The sequence below is a fragment of the Denticeps clupeoides genome, unplaced genomic scaffold, assembly GCF_900700375.1.
Source record: "Denticeps clupeoides unplaced genomic scaffold, fDenClu1.1, whole genome shotgun sequence".
Taxonomy (NCBI): domain Eukaryota; kingdom Metazoa; phylum Chordata; class Actinopteri; order Clupeiformes; family Denticipitidae; genus Denticeps; species Denticeps clupeoides.
This window is the reverse complement of record NW_021630122.1, coordinates 64954-82661: the sequence shown is the minus strand read 5'-3', so window position 1 is coordinate 82661 and position 17708 is coordinate 64954. Positions and strand designations below refer to the sequence as shown.

Sequence of the window (17708 nt, the reverse complement as noted above, 5' to 3'; positions counted from 1 at the left end):
CCTTGTTTTTCATGCGACTGCCTCTGATAAGTTACCTTAAACCCTTGCTGGTGTGGTACACTTTGATGTTTCTAGTATTATTATTTACTTATCAATTTACATTAAAACATTTTTGCCCATTTTTGTGATCATAGCATGATCAAAAGGAGGGAAGTGTGAAGGAAAATGTGTAAGCATAGGCTAGGGAAGGAACCCTGTGGTTGTCGCTGTCCACCCCACCTCCTCCACTGATGGTGGTGCTTGGGCTCTGAGGACGTAGCCCGTGGAGGGGGGGCTCTGTCACGATAGGGTTCAGCTGGAGACTCACCTGGCACCAATCTGCATGACAGCAAGGTGGTTAAAAGGCGCTTCTGAGCGCCATTCGGAGGCTACAACATTTTATGTGGAATGATTAATAAAATGTCCCACCTCTGCGCTTCCTTCCACCATCAGCTCACGGACGAGACACACGTGGGGCTTTGTGTGGGAGCTAAAATTATATATACATTTAATCTATATTTTATATATCTGTATGTTATTTTTATTCTGCTCATGTTTTGTCTGTTTTTGAAGACCCCTTCCACCCTTTGAAGTGCATATGCATGTTGACAACATAAAAAAAAAACTTTTATTACAAAAAAATCTTTTTAGTACATATACCTGATGCACAATTTTGTTCCAATCAAATTGTACATCTACAAACGTTAGGGTAGTAAAACAGAAACTAACAGTGTGTTCGACTAAAAAGCAATCAGAAGCAATTAAACAATTGATTAACGTAAGTATTATAGACAAGTACAGTAGTTACATTGGCCATTACACAGTGAGTTGCCTGAAATTCATGTACAACATCTACCTTCCACATGACATGTTACACCTGAAATGCTTCAAAAACCTGAGTATTACTGGATCACCTGACCTCTCCATCATTTTGAAGTTTGATTACAGACAAGGAGACCCCACCACCATGTATCAGCTAAGCGTTAATTACACGACCCAGTGAATCGAGTGTGAGACGCTGCCCCCTAGGGAGGATCTAGGAAGCAACGACTCCTACTCTCTGTCCCACCATTTCCATCCTTTCATAACTAATCCCTGCCTGGATCTAGACGTAGTTCTTGGGGGCAGAGGGGTGGGTGGAGTACTTGACGGTGGTGCTGGATCCTCTGGATCCACGGCTGAAACAGCAGAGCAGGCCTCCGGCCAGCAGCATGAGCACGCCGGAGCCCCAGCCGATGAAGATGCAGGCGCCCAGCTCTCTCTTCTGCGCCTGCGCGACTAAGACGTTGTTGAAGTTCTGCACCACCTGATTGGCCACCCAGCTCACAGGGATGATGATCAAAAGGCCGGCAACCAGCAGCATGATGCCACCCGCCAAGCAGATCTTGGGCTTGATGTCTTCGTTCTGCACGCAGGTGGTAAAGTCGGAGCCGGCGAAGATGATGAGGAGGGCGAGGCCGCTGAGGAGGCAGCATACGATCGTCATGGCACGTGACGCCTGTAGGTCGGAGCTCAAGACCAGCAGGGAATCGTAGTCTTTGCACTGCTGCTGCCCAGTGCTCTGCACCACACATGACTTCCAGATGCCTTCATATGTGCTCTATGGATTGAAGGAAAACAGTTGGAATTACACAACTTACAGAAAAGTAGAGGAACATCAAGTAACTATAGTTTAGCTGTTAGCTTTGCAGGTACATTTGCAGAATCATCTCTGAACCATGCTCTGCATCTGCTGATGGTTGGAAAGTCTGTACCTGCGCTGTCACTATGTTGTCTCCTATGAATGCAGACACTTTCCACTGAGGCAGGATGCAGGTGATTATCGCACCGACCAATCCCAGGACCGTCAGGGCAACACACACGATCTGTATGCCAGAGGAAGCCATGCTGGAAGACAGGAGAGGACAAGATCAAGTCAAAAGCTCAATGCCAGCAATGCTCTGCTGCCTCCACTGCTGGAGAACATTGCTTAATGCTCTGCAGCCATTATACATTTTGAGACAATAATTACAGTTATGCACAATGATGCAACCCATTTTGGGAATTTTTTATTTGAAGAGTAGACAAGGAAAGAAAAACAACATGTTTGTTGTAAATGGTTAACATTTAATAATAACCTGCGAGCATGCAAAACACTACGTGAGTCGGAGTTCACCGCCGACAGGCCTCTACATGAATTCATAGCTCTGAGCTACGGGTACAGAGACAACAGCAAAGCTCCGCTCGGGGCTACGTTCAAGCCGAGTCATGCCCAGTCTCACACCTCCACCTGCAGCTCCCTCCTGCTGAAAGGGGGCCACTCCCAAGCCAGGGATGTTTGTGGAATCAGATCAAATCTTGCACCCATCTAATCCGTTCACATTCCCATATTTCACCATATTTCTCATGGCTGACCCGTGTCCAGCAATTCCCTTTCATTCAAATATTCCTTAGTTCCTTGTACAGTATAGAAAAGTGTATACATCATTTTAAAAAACTATTCACATAATAATGTAGTTTTTAGTTGTTTTGTTAATATAGAAGTAGGAAGGACACAAAAAAAGTAATTGATTAAATAGAATTTTTTATTTCGCTGTGAAAGGCAACTCTTATTTTTGACCAAGTGTGAAAATATATTTGGCCTGTCGGATGTTTTAAGACTTTTTAAGACTAAAATTTACTGTTGTAATGTTATGGTTACAAAAAATATAACTTAATGTCTGAATAGCATGTTAGAGAAAAAAACCCAGATAATTAGTACATCATCACCCAGACATAAGAGATGATGAACATCTTTTAAATACGTTAGTACTTCAAGTTTTCCTTTGCTTTACCCATTATAAATAGGTGCCTATTGTGCTAAAAAGCCACCGTTTTCAAAATGACATTTTAACCATAAGTTGTAGCAATTTAAATATATAGATCTTTTTAATATATTTTCTATTTGCATAAAGAGTTCCTTACCTCCAAATGTGGCCCTTTTGTCTTGGTGGGAGACTCTTTGTGAAGTCCTGACTGTGTCGCGTGCCTCTCTTCTGCAGTGCACTGTCGAGGGAAGGGGTGTCGCTGGGTCTTTTAAAGGAATGCGCAGTGTGGTGTTAGGGTGTGTCTGGGGGTAAGCGATAGATGTACATCATGGCGAGACTGGACTTGTCCTGTTGCTCCCTGTTTTCCTCGCCAAAGAGAGTATATGGCATTTCCAGTGGAAAATGTTTCTTTTTTTGTCGTTCATAACTGAATAAATGATGTGTCTGATGAAATGTCATATACAGTACAAATATTGTATCCAATAGGGCTGGGTTATTAGTTGAATTTTTTTCCAATGAGTACAAAAATTACATAATCAAGACAAAATTATTATCCTTTTGCTGTGTGTCACTAATTTCGCCCACTTATACATTTTTATTTTAAATTAAGACCTTTATTAAATTAAGACCTTTAAACTCTTCAAATGCAAACTATATATTTCGTTAAAGGGCAGTACAGACTGAATGTTTAAGAGGGTAAGAGGGCAATAAATTGTTTTTTTATATAATTGTTTGATATTTATTTTTTGCCAAAATCTAGTGGCTTGATTACCTAAAACACTGGTTTTACGTGCTGAGAGCATTTCAATTGCAGGTCTTCATATATCTTCTTTAATAGAATATCAAAAGTAATTAGATCAGCACACAATATCCGAACATCAATTAAAACACTGAACATAACGTTCCAGTATCATGGCAGTCACTGGGTGGGACTGTGAATCACACATTCCCATTTTCCATGATTTTTCTTTAAACAAGACTCCTCTTGGGCCTCTGCCTGATCTGTCGAAACTTGACGTGGGAAAGGATAGGGGTGCTATTTGGGGAGGGTGATCGGTATACGTCAGCAAGGCCTTGAGGCATGTCTGACTAACAGTTTCTGGGTTTGGCAAATGGTCTCTCATAGTATCAAATTATATTCTTAGAAATTTCTTGGAAACTTTGCATCTTGGGTTGCAAAAACTGGACATAACAAATGAATTAAAGGTTTACCCCAAAACATTTACGATTGAAAGGGCATAGGAACTGGGACAGTGGTGGAATAGCGGGTCCTGGTTCTGATTAATCGGTTCTGGGTTCGAATCCCAAAGAATCCCAAAGCCAAGGTTCCAAGGTTGAGCAAAGCACTGTCCCCACACACTGCTCCCCGGGCGACTTTCATGGCTGCCCACTGCTCACTATGGGGGATGGGTTAAAAGCAGAGGACAAATTTCTAAACACATTTCATTGGGGGCAGTGTTTCACAATGGCAATAACTTCACCCTTCCTACCTCCTTCTCAAAATGTGAGGCACTTTCTGAAGTAGTGGTCACCAACCCTGGTCCTGGAAGGCACTTGTCCTGCACGTGTTTGTGTTTTCCTTCATTAGCTCACCCAGTTCTTGAGTTGAACCAGGCGTGGTGGCACATGGAAAGATCTAAGCTGTGGACCAGGGTTGGTGACCCCTGTTCTGAAGTCCTTTTAGGTTTAAACTATATATAGTTTAAAAAAAGGTTTTATGCTGAATGAACCTTCCTGACACAACCCTCCCCGTGTACCCAGGCGGTAGAATGTGCGGTTTTCTTAAGTCTATAATATGACGCTGAAAACCTTCAGTGTGGGATGTACAAATGTGTCTCCAATCCCCCAAACATTAATGTCCATGTTTTTGGGAATTCATCAAATTACAATATGTTGTTAGGAAAATACACAGAAGCAAACAAATTGTGGATTCATACCTGTGTTTTGCAGTGGCTGCATTGCAAACTTCTACACTGCCCGCAACCTTGGAGTAACAATAGACAACCAACTCTCCTTCTCGACTCACATCGGCAATCTTTCCCGCTCATGTAGATTCCTTCTCTACAATATCAGACGAATCCGTCCTTATCTATCAACACAGGCCACCCAGACACTTGTTCAGTCCTTAGTAATCTCAAGACTGGATTAATGTAACTCCCTTCTAGCTGATCTATCTCTATATACCATCGACCTCTACAACCTTCCCAAATTCTCCCACACCACCCCTCTGCTACGCTCCCTCCTTATTACACCTCGCACTGCACCTCATATACTCCGAGCCTCCAGTACTGCTCGCCTGGTCCCTCCATCTCTGAAGGTACTCTGACTCTTCTCCGTCTTGGCCCCTCGGTGGTGGAATGAACTTCCCCTTGAGGTCAGAACAGCTCAGTCACTGAGATTTTTCAAACGACAACTTCCTCTTTAGACAATATTTAGATGAACTTGTAACCTTCTTATTGTCTGACTTATGTATAGAAACTACAACAGAGTGAATAATAAGATTGTATTCATAGTTGGGGGTCCTATTGAACCAGAACTGATCACTTCATCGTGGTAACATTGGAAGCACGTTGTAAATCGCTCTGGAAAAGGGCATCTACCAAATGTACATTTCATTTAAGAGTAGAAACAAGAAAAAGTGAAAACATGCATTTCATTGCCTAAAGGCTCCAAGAAGTCAAAAATAAAGTGTGTGTGTGTGTGTGTGTGTGTGTGTGTGTGTGTGTGTGTGTGTGTGTATATATATATATATATATATGTTTTTTTCATTTGGGAAAGACGTAGAACTGGAAAACACCGCGTGCCTTCAACGTCGATTCTGTTGCCATGGCAGCCTTCCTTAGCGGTTTGGATGCCAACCCGTTTAATCTCGGTTCGTACCGGGAAAATGCAATGCCAACAGGTCATAACTTGAGGGCGCCATTTAGCTGATTTAATCAGGTTGAAAGGTTTCGTTTTTGTGTGGATTCAAGCACGCCACCTTCTTCACACGTAAAACGTGTGATCCAAACATACATCCAAATATAACTTTTCAAATGGCATCTTAATATACATAAACTGGAGCGTGTTTGGAACATTATAAAATATATTATTTTTGTCCAAAATCATTGCAATCTAAAACTAAATCGCGTCACCACCCCTCCCTCTCCAGTGAACGTGACGTAATGAAGTACGGTCTAAGGCGGGGTTTCACAGTGGGATCGACGTACGCACGGCCAATAGGAATCGCTCATGGGGATTTAAATTATCAAAGCCAACCAATCGGGTTACGAAACGCGTGAAAGAAAAAAAAAAAAAAAAAAAAAAACGCATAATGCCTTTTCCTCGCTTGGTGTCGTTTCTGAATAGCCAGGGCCTTTTTTCAGGTTCCGTAGGGGAAGAGGGGAACGGACGATAACGCGAGCGGGGGAGGATCGAAGGGACCGAGTAACCAGAACAAGATTAGTTGAGCGGTTTTTTTTATTTTATATACAACACAACGAAGTGTGTGGTACGCGTATATGTATATAAGTAATACGGGTAGCTATCTTGAGACCAGACATTAAGCTAACCGCTCTGGGTGATTTAGCCTGCTAGCCGTACAGAGCTAACGAGGCAGCTAACAACCAAACGCGAAAGGAAATATAGCCAGTAATAAACCTGCAATTTGACAGGAAACCCGCTTTTTGTATATTTCGCCCGTCTTGGGTTGGGGCCTTAGTTTGACCGATCTAGAAAAAAGACGCCCGAGTGCCCGAGAAAGCCTTCAGAGAATCGTGTAAAATGGCGGAGCCGGACAAGTTAAACATCGACTCCATCATACAGCGTCTCCTGGAAGGTGAGAGGACCTCGCGGGCTCCCGGCCCTTCGCGCGCAAACCGCCGGTGTTCTGGTCGTGTTGGGCGTTCTTTCGTCGACGGAAATGTTTTTTTTTTTAATAAAAAGAACTTGAGGGCTGGTGTTTGTCGGCGCAAAGTAAAGAGTTAGCCGGCTAGTGGTTTGCCTTACATGCTAACATCTTGGCTAACATCGCTAGCGCACCGGTTAACGTTAGCCGCGTTGCTAAGTCCTTTTACCTCGACGCGTTCGATAGGAGAACAGCGTGGTTCGCAGTCGAGGTGTGTGTGTGTAAATATGTGTTCCAGATATACAAAAGCCACGTTATTAGCAGGCGAATACTGGACGTCCGTGAAAGGTTGTCGAGCACAGAGACGCCCTGCTGTCCGGGGTTAAACACTGAAGATCATGTAGATTTAGCGCTGCTTTTTCTTTACCCCGGACCGTATTGTTTAATGCAATTTTGTTTTTTTGACGAAGGTGTTTTTTTCGGGAGCTGCAATTGAACATTATTATCTTTAGAAGCCACCGCGTCAGCAGAATAAGACAATTAAGCAAAGACGTCGTGCACGTGACTGTGCGTCTTGCAAAGGCAGCGATGCATCTACAAAATTATAAAACGTAATATAGTGCCGCTTTTCAAGCTTATGGCGTCTCTTCTTTGTTAAAGCAAGATTTCCCCGTGAAAACGCTGTAATTGTTCATTAGAATCATTTTAGGTCCTGCTGAGGCGTCGGCGTCACCACTGCCCTGGTTTGGAGCAGTGAGGTTGGGATCCTGCGTTTTCATGCTGCTCCAAATCGCCTGTTTAGGCACTTTGGTAACTGGAGTCCACAAGATGGGTGATTTAGACCAGATTTTAGGGCTTTTGGGGCATTTTGACACTAAAGTGGTATTATATTGCGAATCCCAGGTATCTGATTTGGAATTTCCTGTGTGTTCTTCACATCTCCCTTGGTTTGTGTTGCTTAACCATTAGATGGGGGGGGTCATATTCCCCTTGTTTTTTTTGCACCGCCAGAGGGGTGCAAAAAATGATGCAAGGTTTTAGTCTATTTCTCACTCACAGAGTAGGATAGTCCTGCCATTAGATACTAGGTTTATATGGTATAACAGTCCCAATGGTTTTGAGGAGCTCAGTATGAAAATATTTGGTTCCCCAAGTACCAGTACTAAGACCCATATGCCAATGTAATCGATATTAAATAGGAGGCAATTATAAGTGAAGTCAACTTGTGCAAGTTTCAGAACCACGTGTGAACGATGTGTGCATATTTATGGTTGTGGTTGTCTTAACCATAGCGTGTTTTGTAAGCAGTTTACATCAATTCCCGTCAGCTCTGCACATTGCATGTTCTCGCTTGTTTAAACTCGTGAACTTGTGGACTAGACTGGATGCATGCAAAGCTGGACTCACCGATCTTAAAAGTAGGCCATGCTAGACGTGATGTCAGCCTCAAAGTCTACTATCGCTGCCCATCAAGTGTGTATTGGGCCAGTTGGAAGCCCTGCATGCGACACTTCTCATAACGCTCCCATGGACCCATGCTTTGCAAATTTAACCTCACATAATGACTCGCATTGTCCTTTTATAGTCAAGGTAGGATGAGACTTAGGCCGAAGTGTAGATGCGTGCCCTTACCACTTCCTGTTTTATTATTAATCTGCCTTTTTTCAGGTTTGTAATTGGATTAACATTTTTCTTTTGAACAGTATTGCAGTATCTTACAAATAAAGTCTGCGCCGGCTATTGTTACGTTTTTTTTTTTTTATTATTTGTTTATTTCATAATGGAATATTTATTTTCGACTGTTTTATCCTCGTTATCTGTCTGAGTTTTAGCCTCATTGCTGCAGCGACCCACCGATCCGCTGCCATTTTATTATTTTTTTATTTATTTTTAAGTGCTGCCCCATAGCAACCCTGGGGTACAGTAGCTGGGTGACTGCCGAAAGAAAGAAAGAAAAAAAAAATAACAGAGCAAGCAGGTAATCAAATGTCTGATCCACTTGTTAAGTGTGTGTTGCGTAACAAGAGGGCCTGGAACTGCAGCATGCACCGTTAATCCCCGGCTTTGGCTGGTGTGTGTGTGTCCACAGCTTAGCTGACGAGGCTTCAGTTAGCCTATGAGCTGCGCTGCACCTTTGGAGCGGTTTAAAGTGTGCGCAGTAGGGCTTCCTATAGAATTGTTTGGTGTTGCATCCTGTACACTGTGTGTGTGTGTGTGTGTGTGTGTGTTTCTGGTTATGTTTGAACATACATATCAGCATTTGGAAGTCAATGAGCCTCAGTGCTTGGTTCTTTTGGTTTATTTGGTCTTAAAAATCGATGCTTCAGATGCAATTGGTGCTTGTGGAACAAATACCATAAAATATAATCGGATCAATGCAAAACCATTAGTCACTCTAAATGAAAGTAAATCGTACGTAATTAGTGTAAAAGTGCCAGAGTCTTGGTGTGAGGTGTAAACCGGGTTAATAATATTAAACTGTTTCGCCCCGTGTTCGTTGTGCTGCTCCTCCCGTGCTGATTAAATGTTGGTTGAATGTTTGACTTCCTGTCAGCTGAAGTTCCATTTCCTATTTAAACTAGATGAATATAACATGAATAAACTGTAGATGATTACAACTTGATCAGTGCTAGCATGGGGCTTTGCTCTTTTGTCGACTTGATTCTGGACAAAATTTTTGGCAGCAAACCAGCAGAGCTGCTGTCCGGCACGTCGTTATTGTACTCTACGTGCAAACGGCCCACGAGCGTTTGCCGGCAAGATGGGATTTTCTGTCCAAGCGGGTCAGGCTGCGATAAGGACGGTCTGCCAGGCATGGGGCAGAATAAACAAGCCAGATGATGGTCGTATTTATACATCCTGTTATGTAACTCCAACCTGGTTTTCACCCGCTCGGAGCGCGCCGCTTTCTCTTTGGGCTAAATAAGGGCTGTTGTCTAGTCCCCCAAAAAAGACATGAAAATGGGCCACTGGAGGTATTTTTATTTTTTATTTTTAAGCGATTGTTAATTATAGGTGATGAGAAAATACTCCATAATTACTGTGAATGATATCAAACTTCTTTTCCAGGGCGTTCCGAAAAACAAAAAACCCTGTGCGGTGTTGCTATGGATACTGATAAATAGGACGCGGGGCCTAACGCTGTTCTGGAGAAGGAACCTTAAACAATGCAACTTTTGATATTGCTTCTCACCCAGCCTGGAGACGCTTGCGCGTGAAGCGCCGTTGATGATGTCCTGCTGGTTTTGTGCTGTAGGTGCCCGGCTTCGCCACGTGGCTGACCTTGTGATTTGCCGTGTGCGGACCAAACCAATTATGCGGAACGGCGTGTAGCTCCTGTCGGGATTACTCTGGGCCTGCCGCCACCTTGATCTGCAGAAGAGTGTGTGTGTGTGTGTGTGTGGATTTATTAGAGGTCCTCATTATTAAGGCTCCACAAATGATCACCTATTAATAGAAATGGCTGTTTTTACTCGCAGTCTTACTAAATGCAGCCGAGTATTCTATAAAGTGCTGCGGGACAACCTCTGTAAGTTGCGACGGGCAGCGACCGTGTGGCGAATGCCGCGTTTCTGCCCTCCCTCTTATAAAGCCCTTTGACCCACCACAGTGCTAAGCTCGCTGACGCTTATTGACCCCACCCCCGGCTAACTTTAGGGTAAGCGCTGTCAGGGCTTTAGCCGGCCCTAATCCCGGTTTAAAGCGAAACGTGGCCCTATTTATACCCACTTTCCCCCCCCTCGGCAAGCTCAAGGGCTCCACCGCTTCACGGTTCTGTCCGGAACGTGAACTGTGACTGTAAATAGAACATGTAAAAAATTGCGTTAACGTCATCGCTAGCAGCATGAAAAACGGCTCAAAGTGCAGATTTAACTAGCAAAAAAAAAAAACAGCACAACTACGTCTGAAATGGCTGTAATTTTCATCCCTTTCTCAGTCCTTCCGCTCCTTCAACATTCAGCAGGAACCTGCCATAGGTTCACGTAGAATACTAAGTTATCAATAGAATAGGGAGCGCCATACGTTTTACTACATTGATTTATTGTCCCATGGTCCCCCCCTAGTGACCAATCACTTCACGGCATGCTTTCCCAGCATGCACTTGTTCTCAGGGCCATGTCACGAACCATGGGCGTGGCAATTAGTCACTCACACTCCTGGCAGACTGAACCAAGAATATTGGAGCACAAGGCCGATTTCGTCCAGATCCACATGGATATTAAATGTTATCCCCGCCAGTGTTGATTTGATCACGATTTATCATAATCAAAATTGAATTGTGAAGCACACCAGGCTTCTCGTGCCCATACAGATGTAGAAAGGGGGGGGGTATAAGACTCGTTGGCAGCAGGGAGAAGAGGGGCTGTGGGCTGGAACGGGCGTTGCCACCACGACTCTCCCGGTTCCACCGCCCACCGCCTCGCGTAACCGGCCGCCTGCGTGAGTCACGCGAGTAGAAACGCAGCCGTAGGTGACGAGTGGAGGGCCGGAGGAGGTCTTATATTTTCATCTGGCCGTGTATCGACCTGAGGAGGACCTGCAGTGATGCGCGGCCGCTCCCTGCTCCACGCCCACAAGCCTCGCTCCGACCCACGTGACCACATTACTCCTGTTCCAGCGCCGCTCGGCTCGCTTCCCTTCACTTCGCCGCTCGTAGACAGAAGTTCTCAGTTTGTTACCCTGCTTCGTAATTATACATCGGGATTCATGTGTGTAAGAAATGTGGAACTTTCCTTTCAGGTAATCTGGAGCAGTAGTTTAATTGAACAAATGGTTTATTCTGGCGCCTACGGAGGAAGTTCTCTCTTTATTAGTTTGCGGTGTAATATTCCAAGCGATTGAATCTACGTTAAAGTCCAGAAAGAACGAGGCACGGATGGGAGGTGCTGCACGCGGCTCCGCCTCAGTTTTCTTCTGTTCGTTTGGGCCCGAGCCGCAGTAGTCGCTCTGGATCTCTTCATGATCATCGTCATAAAGCGTATCCAGCTGCTCTGGCTTTTTTCCGGGGCTCCACTCCCATTACATCAGCGCCGCGGCTCGGTTTGCCCTGCGCAAGAGCTGCCCGGGTTTCAGTGTGCTCGCTCACACACTCTCTCTCTCTCTCTCTCTCTCTCTCTCTCTCTCTCTCTCTCTCTCTCTCTCTCTCTCTCTCTCTCTATTGTGGAGAGACTGTATGCAGATAAAAGCAGCACCTGGCAGCTTTCTGCTTCCTTTTGTGTCCAGAAAAAAAAAAAAAAAAATGGGTTTCAGACATCTGATGTGCTTTGAAGCCACAGATCAGAGTTTTACATTTTTTGGTTCCCCCAGTGACCATTGTTGAGGTGTCGGTCGCTCCTAATCGTATTTATTTTTGCCTTATTTTTACAGTTAAGGGCTCTCGGCCAGGGAAGAATGTACAGCTGACGGAGAACGAGATCCGCGGCCTCTGCCTCAAGTCCCGGGAAATCTTCCTCAGCCAGCCAATCCTGCTGGAGCTGGAGGCGCCTCTCAAGATCTGCGGTGAGTCCCTCAGGACGAGACGCCCGGGGGAAGGCCAGTGCGATGGGCGTAGATCAATCGCCTCTGACGGCGCTTTCTGCAGCCATTAAAGCTCCCTCTGGTGCTTCTCGCGCAAGCGAAAGGAAATCCATGCCGGTTCCTTGCGCCGCAATGGACTCCTTCCAAGCCCGTCCAGATCTAGCCTCTTAAACGAACCACTTATCATAAAGTGCAGCTTGAAGGCCCTAATTGAACATACCATGCATTATGTTGCGAGAGCGTTTCTGGCATGCTAGGAGTTCTGCTGTACATTTTTAGCCCTATTTATCAGACCATGTAGGGTTTTTTTTTTTCTCTCTCTCCTTCCTCTCCCCACCCATTGTTAATTACTTCCGAAACATGACGTTGCATGCAGCAGCACTGGTGTCACACCGCTTTGGTAAGGTGACACTCGGGGTCTGAGCCGGTGAGTTTTGACAGCGGGTGCAGGTTTTATTACTAATGCGATTATCTGCCAGCGTTGCTATGACTGTTGCCTCGGCAGCAAATGTTCCATATAACGCAGCAGATGATGGGCGACCGGAGGGAAAACCTGTCTGAATCCACATCTATAAAAAAATCCCATCACGGCTGGCGTGATAACGTGTTTGCTTACAGACCACGGTGTTCTTCAAGGAGCGTTTTATTGAGCTGGAGATCGACCCTGCAACACTCTCACTTCCAGTCTGCAATTGAAAGTTTTTTTTATTTTTTTTTTTATGCAGTTTATGCAGATGCAGCCATTTTACATTTTACACTGCTTTTATCAGGCCCCCATATCCAGACCAACTTGCAGTCAGTAGTGACAGGGACAGTCCCCCTGGAGACATCCATTGTGTTATGCGCTAGGCTACTACCAACTTTACGTTACAGATGTAATAAAAGTTGAGATGAGTATTTATGGTTTTCCTAATAGACAATAAGAAATAGTTTTTATTTATTTATTTATTTTTTAGCCCTCATTTCCACTAATCCCTGCTCATGTTCAGCTACCAGTGAAGCGCCGTTCCGTTTATTCAGACATGGTGCTCATGGTGTTCCTCGTTTGCAGGTGACGTGCATGGACAGTACTACGACCTGTTGCGCCTCTTTGAGTATGGGGGCTTCCCACCCGAGAGTAACTACCTGTTCCTGGGCGACTACGTTGACAGAGGCAAGCAAAGCCTGGAGACCATCTGTCTTCTGCTGGCCTACAAGGTCAAATACCCCGAGAACTTCTTCCTGCTCCGCGGCAACCATGAGTGCGCATCCATCAACCGTATCTATGGCTTTTATGATGAGTGTAAGTACCCATGTCGTTTGTCCTCATGTACATTACCACACTGGTCACAGGCCTACTTGAGAAGGCATGCCTCATACCTGCTGTTCTGCTTCCTGCTCCCGTAGGCAAGAGGCGGTACAACATCAAGCTGTGGAAGACCTTTACAGACTGCTTCAACTGTTTACCTGTGGCTGCCATCGTAGATGAGAAAATCTTCTGTTGCCATGGAGGTGGGTGTGCATACGCTGGGTTAGGATTGCGTTAGGATTCTAATGTTGATTTTTATATTCTTTCTTTTCTTTCTATATTCATGGTTACTGCTCACTTGATTTAGCTAGGCCCTATATATATACATACGCATACATGCATGCATACAGGGTTTCCGCAGAACCTTGTCATAAATTGGATTAATATTAATTAAATAATCACATGATATATTACTTAAGATACAATAATATTGTATTTTAAATGAGCATCTGGCCCTCACATCATCTGCCGAGAAAGTCAAATGTACAACACTGTTCTGTTGGTAGGCCTGTCTCCAGACCTGCAGACGATGGAGCAGGTGCGGCGTGTCATGAGGCCTACTGATGTCCCCGACCAGGGTCTGCTGTGTGACTTGCTGTGGGCCGACCCAGACAAGGATGTGATGGGCTGGGGTGAGAACGACCGCGGAGTCTCCTTCACCTTCGGTGCTGATGTGGTGGCCAAATTTCTGCACAAACATGACATGGACCTCATATGCAGGGCACATCAGGTCAGCAGACAGGCATCACTTTAGGTGAGGGGTGGGGTCTGTCAATCATCTGGGTTTAATTCTGTCCTCTGCTCCACTGCAGGTGGTTGAAGATGGCTATGAGTTCTTTGCCAAGAGACAGCTGGTGACTCTGTTTTCTGCTCCCAACTACTGCGGGGAGTTCGACAATGCGGGGGCCATGATGAGCGTAGATGAGACACTTATGTGCTCCTTCCAGGTATCAGAACTACTTTTATTAGCTCTTTTAAATTATTTATTTTTTTTTGGTTTCCAACAAATCTATTGCAATGCTGGCATCAGCCTCTTATGCTCTGTGCTTGAGAGGAATACGAAGCCGAACTGTGTGGTAAATGTTCAGCTTCAACTCAATCTCCATAAAGTCCACTATTGGGCGCGATATTTAGAAAGAAAAAAAAGGTCATTGCAGAATTCTGTATTCCTTCACTGTACATAAAGTATACTTTTAGAATGAGTATATAGTGTTGTCTTGTGTATAAAACTGCTTTGCTGTTTTGTGGTCTATGTAGGGCTAGTGTCTCCATACCTGGAAATGTCCTCTAAATCACTATGAATGCTAAATATCAAGTATCTCAAGTAGTCCATCTCCAATTAATGTCTTTGAAAGCGTGTAACCTTATAGTCACAATATAAACTCTTTTTACGGCATTGCACTTGCAATATATTTGATATATATTGCCCATCCTTTGGTCAATTATTTAGTCAGTTTGTCTGAAAAGGAAGGTATCTGTATGAATAGTATTTATTATTAACATTTTAAATAGCAGCAAATATATTCTAAAATGTAACATGGCCTGAATTCAGAAATTTATCCTGTAAATGGGATTCATATCCAGATCCTGTGTACAATTATCTATGCCCCTCTCTCCTTGTGCTTTTCAGATCCTCAAGCCTGCAGATAAGAAGCTCTACTCTTACGGAGGAGGCATGGGCTCCGGCCGTCCGGTCACACCGCCGCGAAATTCGGCCAAGGGTGGAAAAGCCAAGAAATAACACCCGCTGGACAACTCCTTCCCTTTCTCGCTCCCCCACAACCCCTGTTGTTCCTCTACCTCCCACCCACCTTCCCTCCCTTTCCCCGACCTGACCAACGGCCACACAGTAAAACTTTACCCAGGGTTTAATCGCGGTCCGCCAGTGTTTTGGCTGCTCGACTCCCGTTTTGGCTGAAAGGGGACCTTTGCCGGATTCTGCACGCTGATGCGCCGCCGCAGTGCAGGGAACATTTCAACTGAGCACCAGACTAATTCATACAATTGTAACCACGACGTTGTGTCAGTATTTGTAGGTTCCCCATTTTCCAGTTTTATTCGAATTTGGATAATTTTTTTCCCATTTGCCCTACAGCTAAACGGGGGTCGACGTGCCAAAGCGGGACCAGTCACCTATCTTTTTTTATATAGAATTTTTTTTTTTTCCTCTTTCTCTTTGTTTATTATGTGATGCTGTAAACGAGCGTGTGTTTTTGTGAGCGTGTGTGAACATGTGGAAGGATTGATCTGTGCGTGTGTGCGCTGCCCTTACCTCTGTCTCCCTGGACCCTTTTTAAGGAGAGGCCAGTCTCCATGTCAGCACACAGCTAGATGGAAAAGCCTGTGGTTAATAAACAGTGCAGAGGGAATGGTGGGAATGTTGTGCTTTACAAGAGGAATGACTGGTGTGCATCTTTTTTTTTTTTTTTTTTTTTTTCTTTCCTCCACCCTTTATTTCTTAAGCTGGACTGCAGATACAGATGGGCAGTGAGAGAGGGGGCTAGACAGAGGGTGGCTTCCGTATTCGTATCCAGTGATCTTTAGACCCAATCATGTTTTTTCCTTTCCTTGTATTTTCATTTTATCTTTGTTTCATTGTTTGGATCACAGCAGGCATTTTAACGTCTTCACATGTTTTTTTTTTTTTTTTTTGTCTCTTTACAAGTCCTTGACCAAATAAAGAGAAGTTTTTATTTAAAAAAAAAAAAAAAAAAAAAATCCAACATGCCCCAGCTTGCTTTACTGTGTTTGTTCCCAGCTGTTACCTTCTCCCCTACTTCTCCTCCGTCCGAACAAGTTCTGCGTCTACACCCCAACACGCCATTTCCTGCTGCTCATGTGGGCTCCTCTGCCCCACCATTTCACTTCCATGTTCTAGAGTTGACCATCATCTGCTCAGTGGTCTTTAACCTGTCTTGTGTTTATATTTTTACCCGCTTTCATGGTCCATTTAAGCGTCAGTTCCCACATTCCCAGACTTGGACTCCAATGTGGCATATTTTGAGCATTTTTGTTTATTATTTTCCAGTCTTGAGTCAGAATGAAATGCAGAATGCTGCATCTCATCACAGCAGATGGCACATATCACACCGCCAGCCCCGCTATTCTGCATCGTTGTTGGGTTGTTACCGTGGTCTCCCGATACCACGTGCTGTCAGAGCGCCCCCTGCTGCTGTTGCCCATGAGCTACACAGCAGTCCTTTTATTATTATTCTTATTATTATTAGAATACTGTAATACCTCTTTGTACAGTGAACAGCTGCATTGTTTAGAGGAATATCATTATTAAATTCACCGTTATAAGTACATTAAGTAAGTTGACATTTTCCAGTGTGTAAGGCTTTTACGATCACTAAATCTACTGTATAAATTGTTTCGAGTGGGTAATGTAGTGTTTTCCATGGGAATGCCAAAGCCCTGGGAGTATTGAGGTGCTATACCTCAATTTTTATTTTTTATTTTTTTAAAGAAATTTAACTTAATTAAATTTCATTTGAAGCCCTTACATGTTTGATACATATAAATTGTCTCACTGAACCAAAATAGCCATTTACACACACACACACACACACACAAAATGGTTCTGGTTGTCCTTTTTTTTTTTTTTTTTTTTTTTTTTTTTAAAAGACAATCTGCAATGTGAACGTGAGCTATCATGATGAGCTGACTCACACTATAATGTAAGCAAGGAAAATGGCTATTTTTGTTCTTCTGTAATATTGTAAGGTAAGGGCAACACCTTTTAAAGACCAGTCTTTTGACATCATTTTTGGTTTCAGGCCTCCGGCTGGCCACCCCACCCATAGAATGTTGACTGATTATTGGGGGCTGCGTCCGGAGGGGACTTTTTCCAATATTAAACCTTTTTGGGGTTGGGGAGTCTTAATCTTTTTTTTTTATTTTTTATTTTTATTTAAATCCCTTTTTAAAGAACTGTTGACTTTAGAAATTTCCCTCAACCTCACCCAGTGAGAGAAAGTGTTGGGCTCACTTGCTTGCGGAATTGGTTTGCGGAAAGGGAACATTTCAATATTCTTATTATGATGTAACCGTGTATTTAACATGCATAATGTAAGAGTCATTGCTTTTATCTCCACTACTTTGGACCTTCTATTCAGCAGTGAGAATTTAGGGTATTATTACTATTTATATTGTGTGCGTGTGTGTGGGTGTGTGCTTTATTTTAACCTATCAGGGAAGATTTTTCCTCCATGCTCTGTTGCTGGAGAGATTACAGACATCCAAACTATGAGTCAAAACAATAGGTTCAAGACAATACGTTTTAAAGGAAAGTAAGCTATTTTTTAATGTA

General features: G+C 43.9%; 2 protein-coding genes across 2 annotated transcripts; one reads left to right on the top strand and one right to left on the bottom strand.

The window, feature by feature from the left end:
* Positions 1 to 584: 584 nt before the first annotated feature.
* Positions 585 to 3115, bottom strand: LOC114784190 (claudin-6-like). The gene is made up of 3 exons (XM_028969400.1): positions 2923 to 3115; positions 1734 to 1866; positions 585 to 1579 (listed from the first exon to the last, which is right to left on the bottom strand). Exons 2-3 carry the CDS (start codon positions 1863 to 1865, stop codon positions 1085 to 1087), a joined length of 627 nt encoding a protein of 208 aa, XP_028825233.1. The 5' UTR covers position 1866; positions 2923 to 3115; the 3' UTR covers positions 585 to 1084.
* Positions 3116 to 6086: 2971 nt separating this feature from the next.
* Positions 6087 to 16901, top strand: LOC114784191 (serine/threonine-protein phosphatase alpha-2 isoform-like). Its single transcript, XM_028969402.1, has 7 exons — positions 6087 to 6582; positions 11959 to 12090; positions 13160 to 13390; positions 13495 to 13599; positions 13903 to 14126; positions 14209 to 14343; positions 15027 to 16901. The coding sequence occupies exons 1-7, from the start codon at positions 6528 to 6530 to the stop codon at positions 15135 to 15137; spliced, it is 993 nt and encodes a 330-aa protein (XP_028825235.1). The 5' UTR covers positions 6087 to 6527; the 3' UTR covers positions 15138 to 16901.
* Positions 16902 to 17708: the final 807 nt, after the last annotated feature.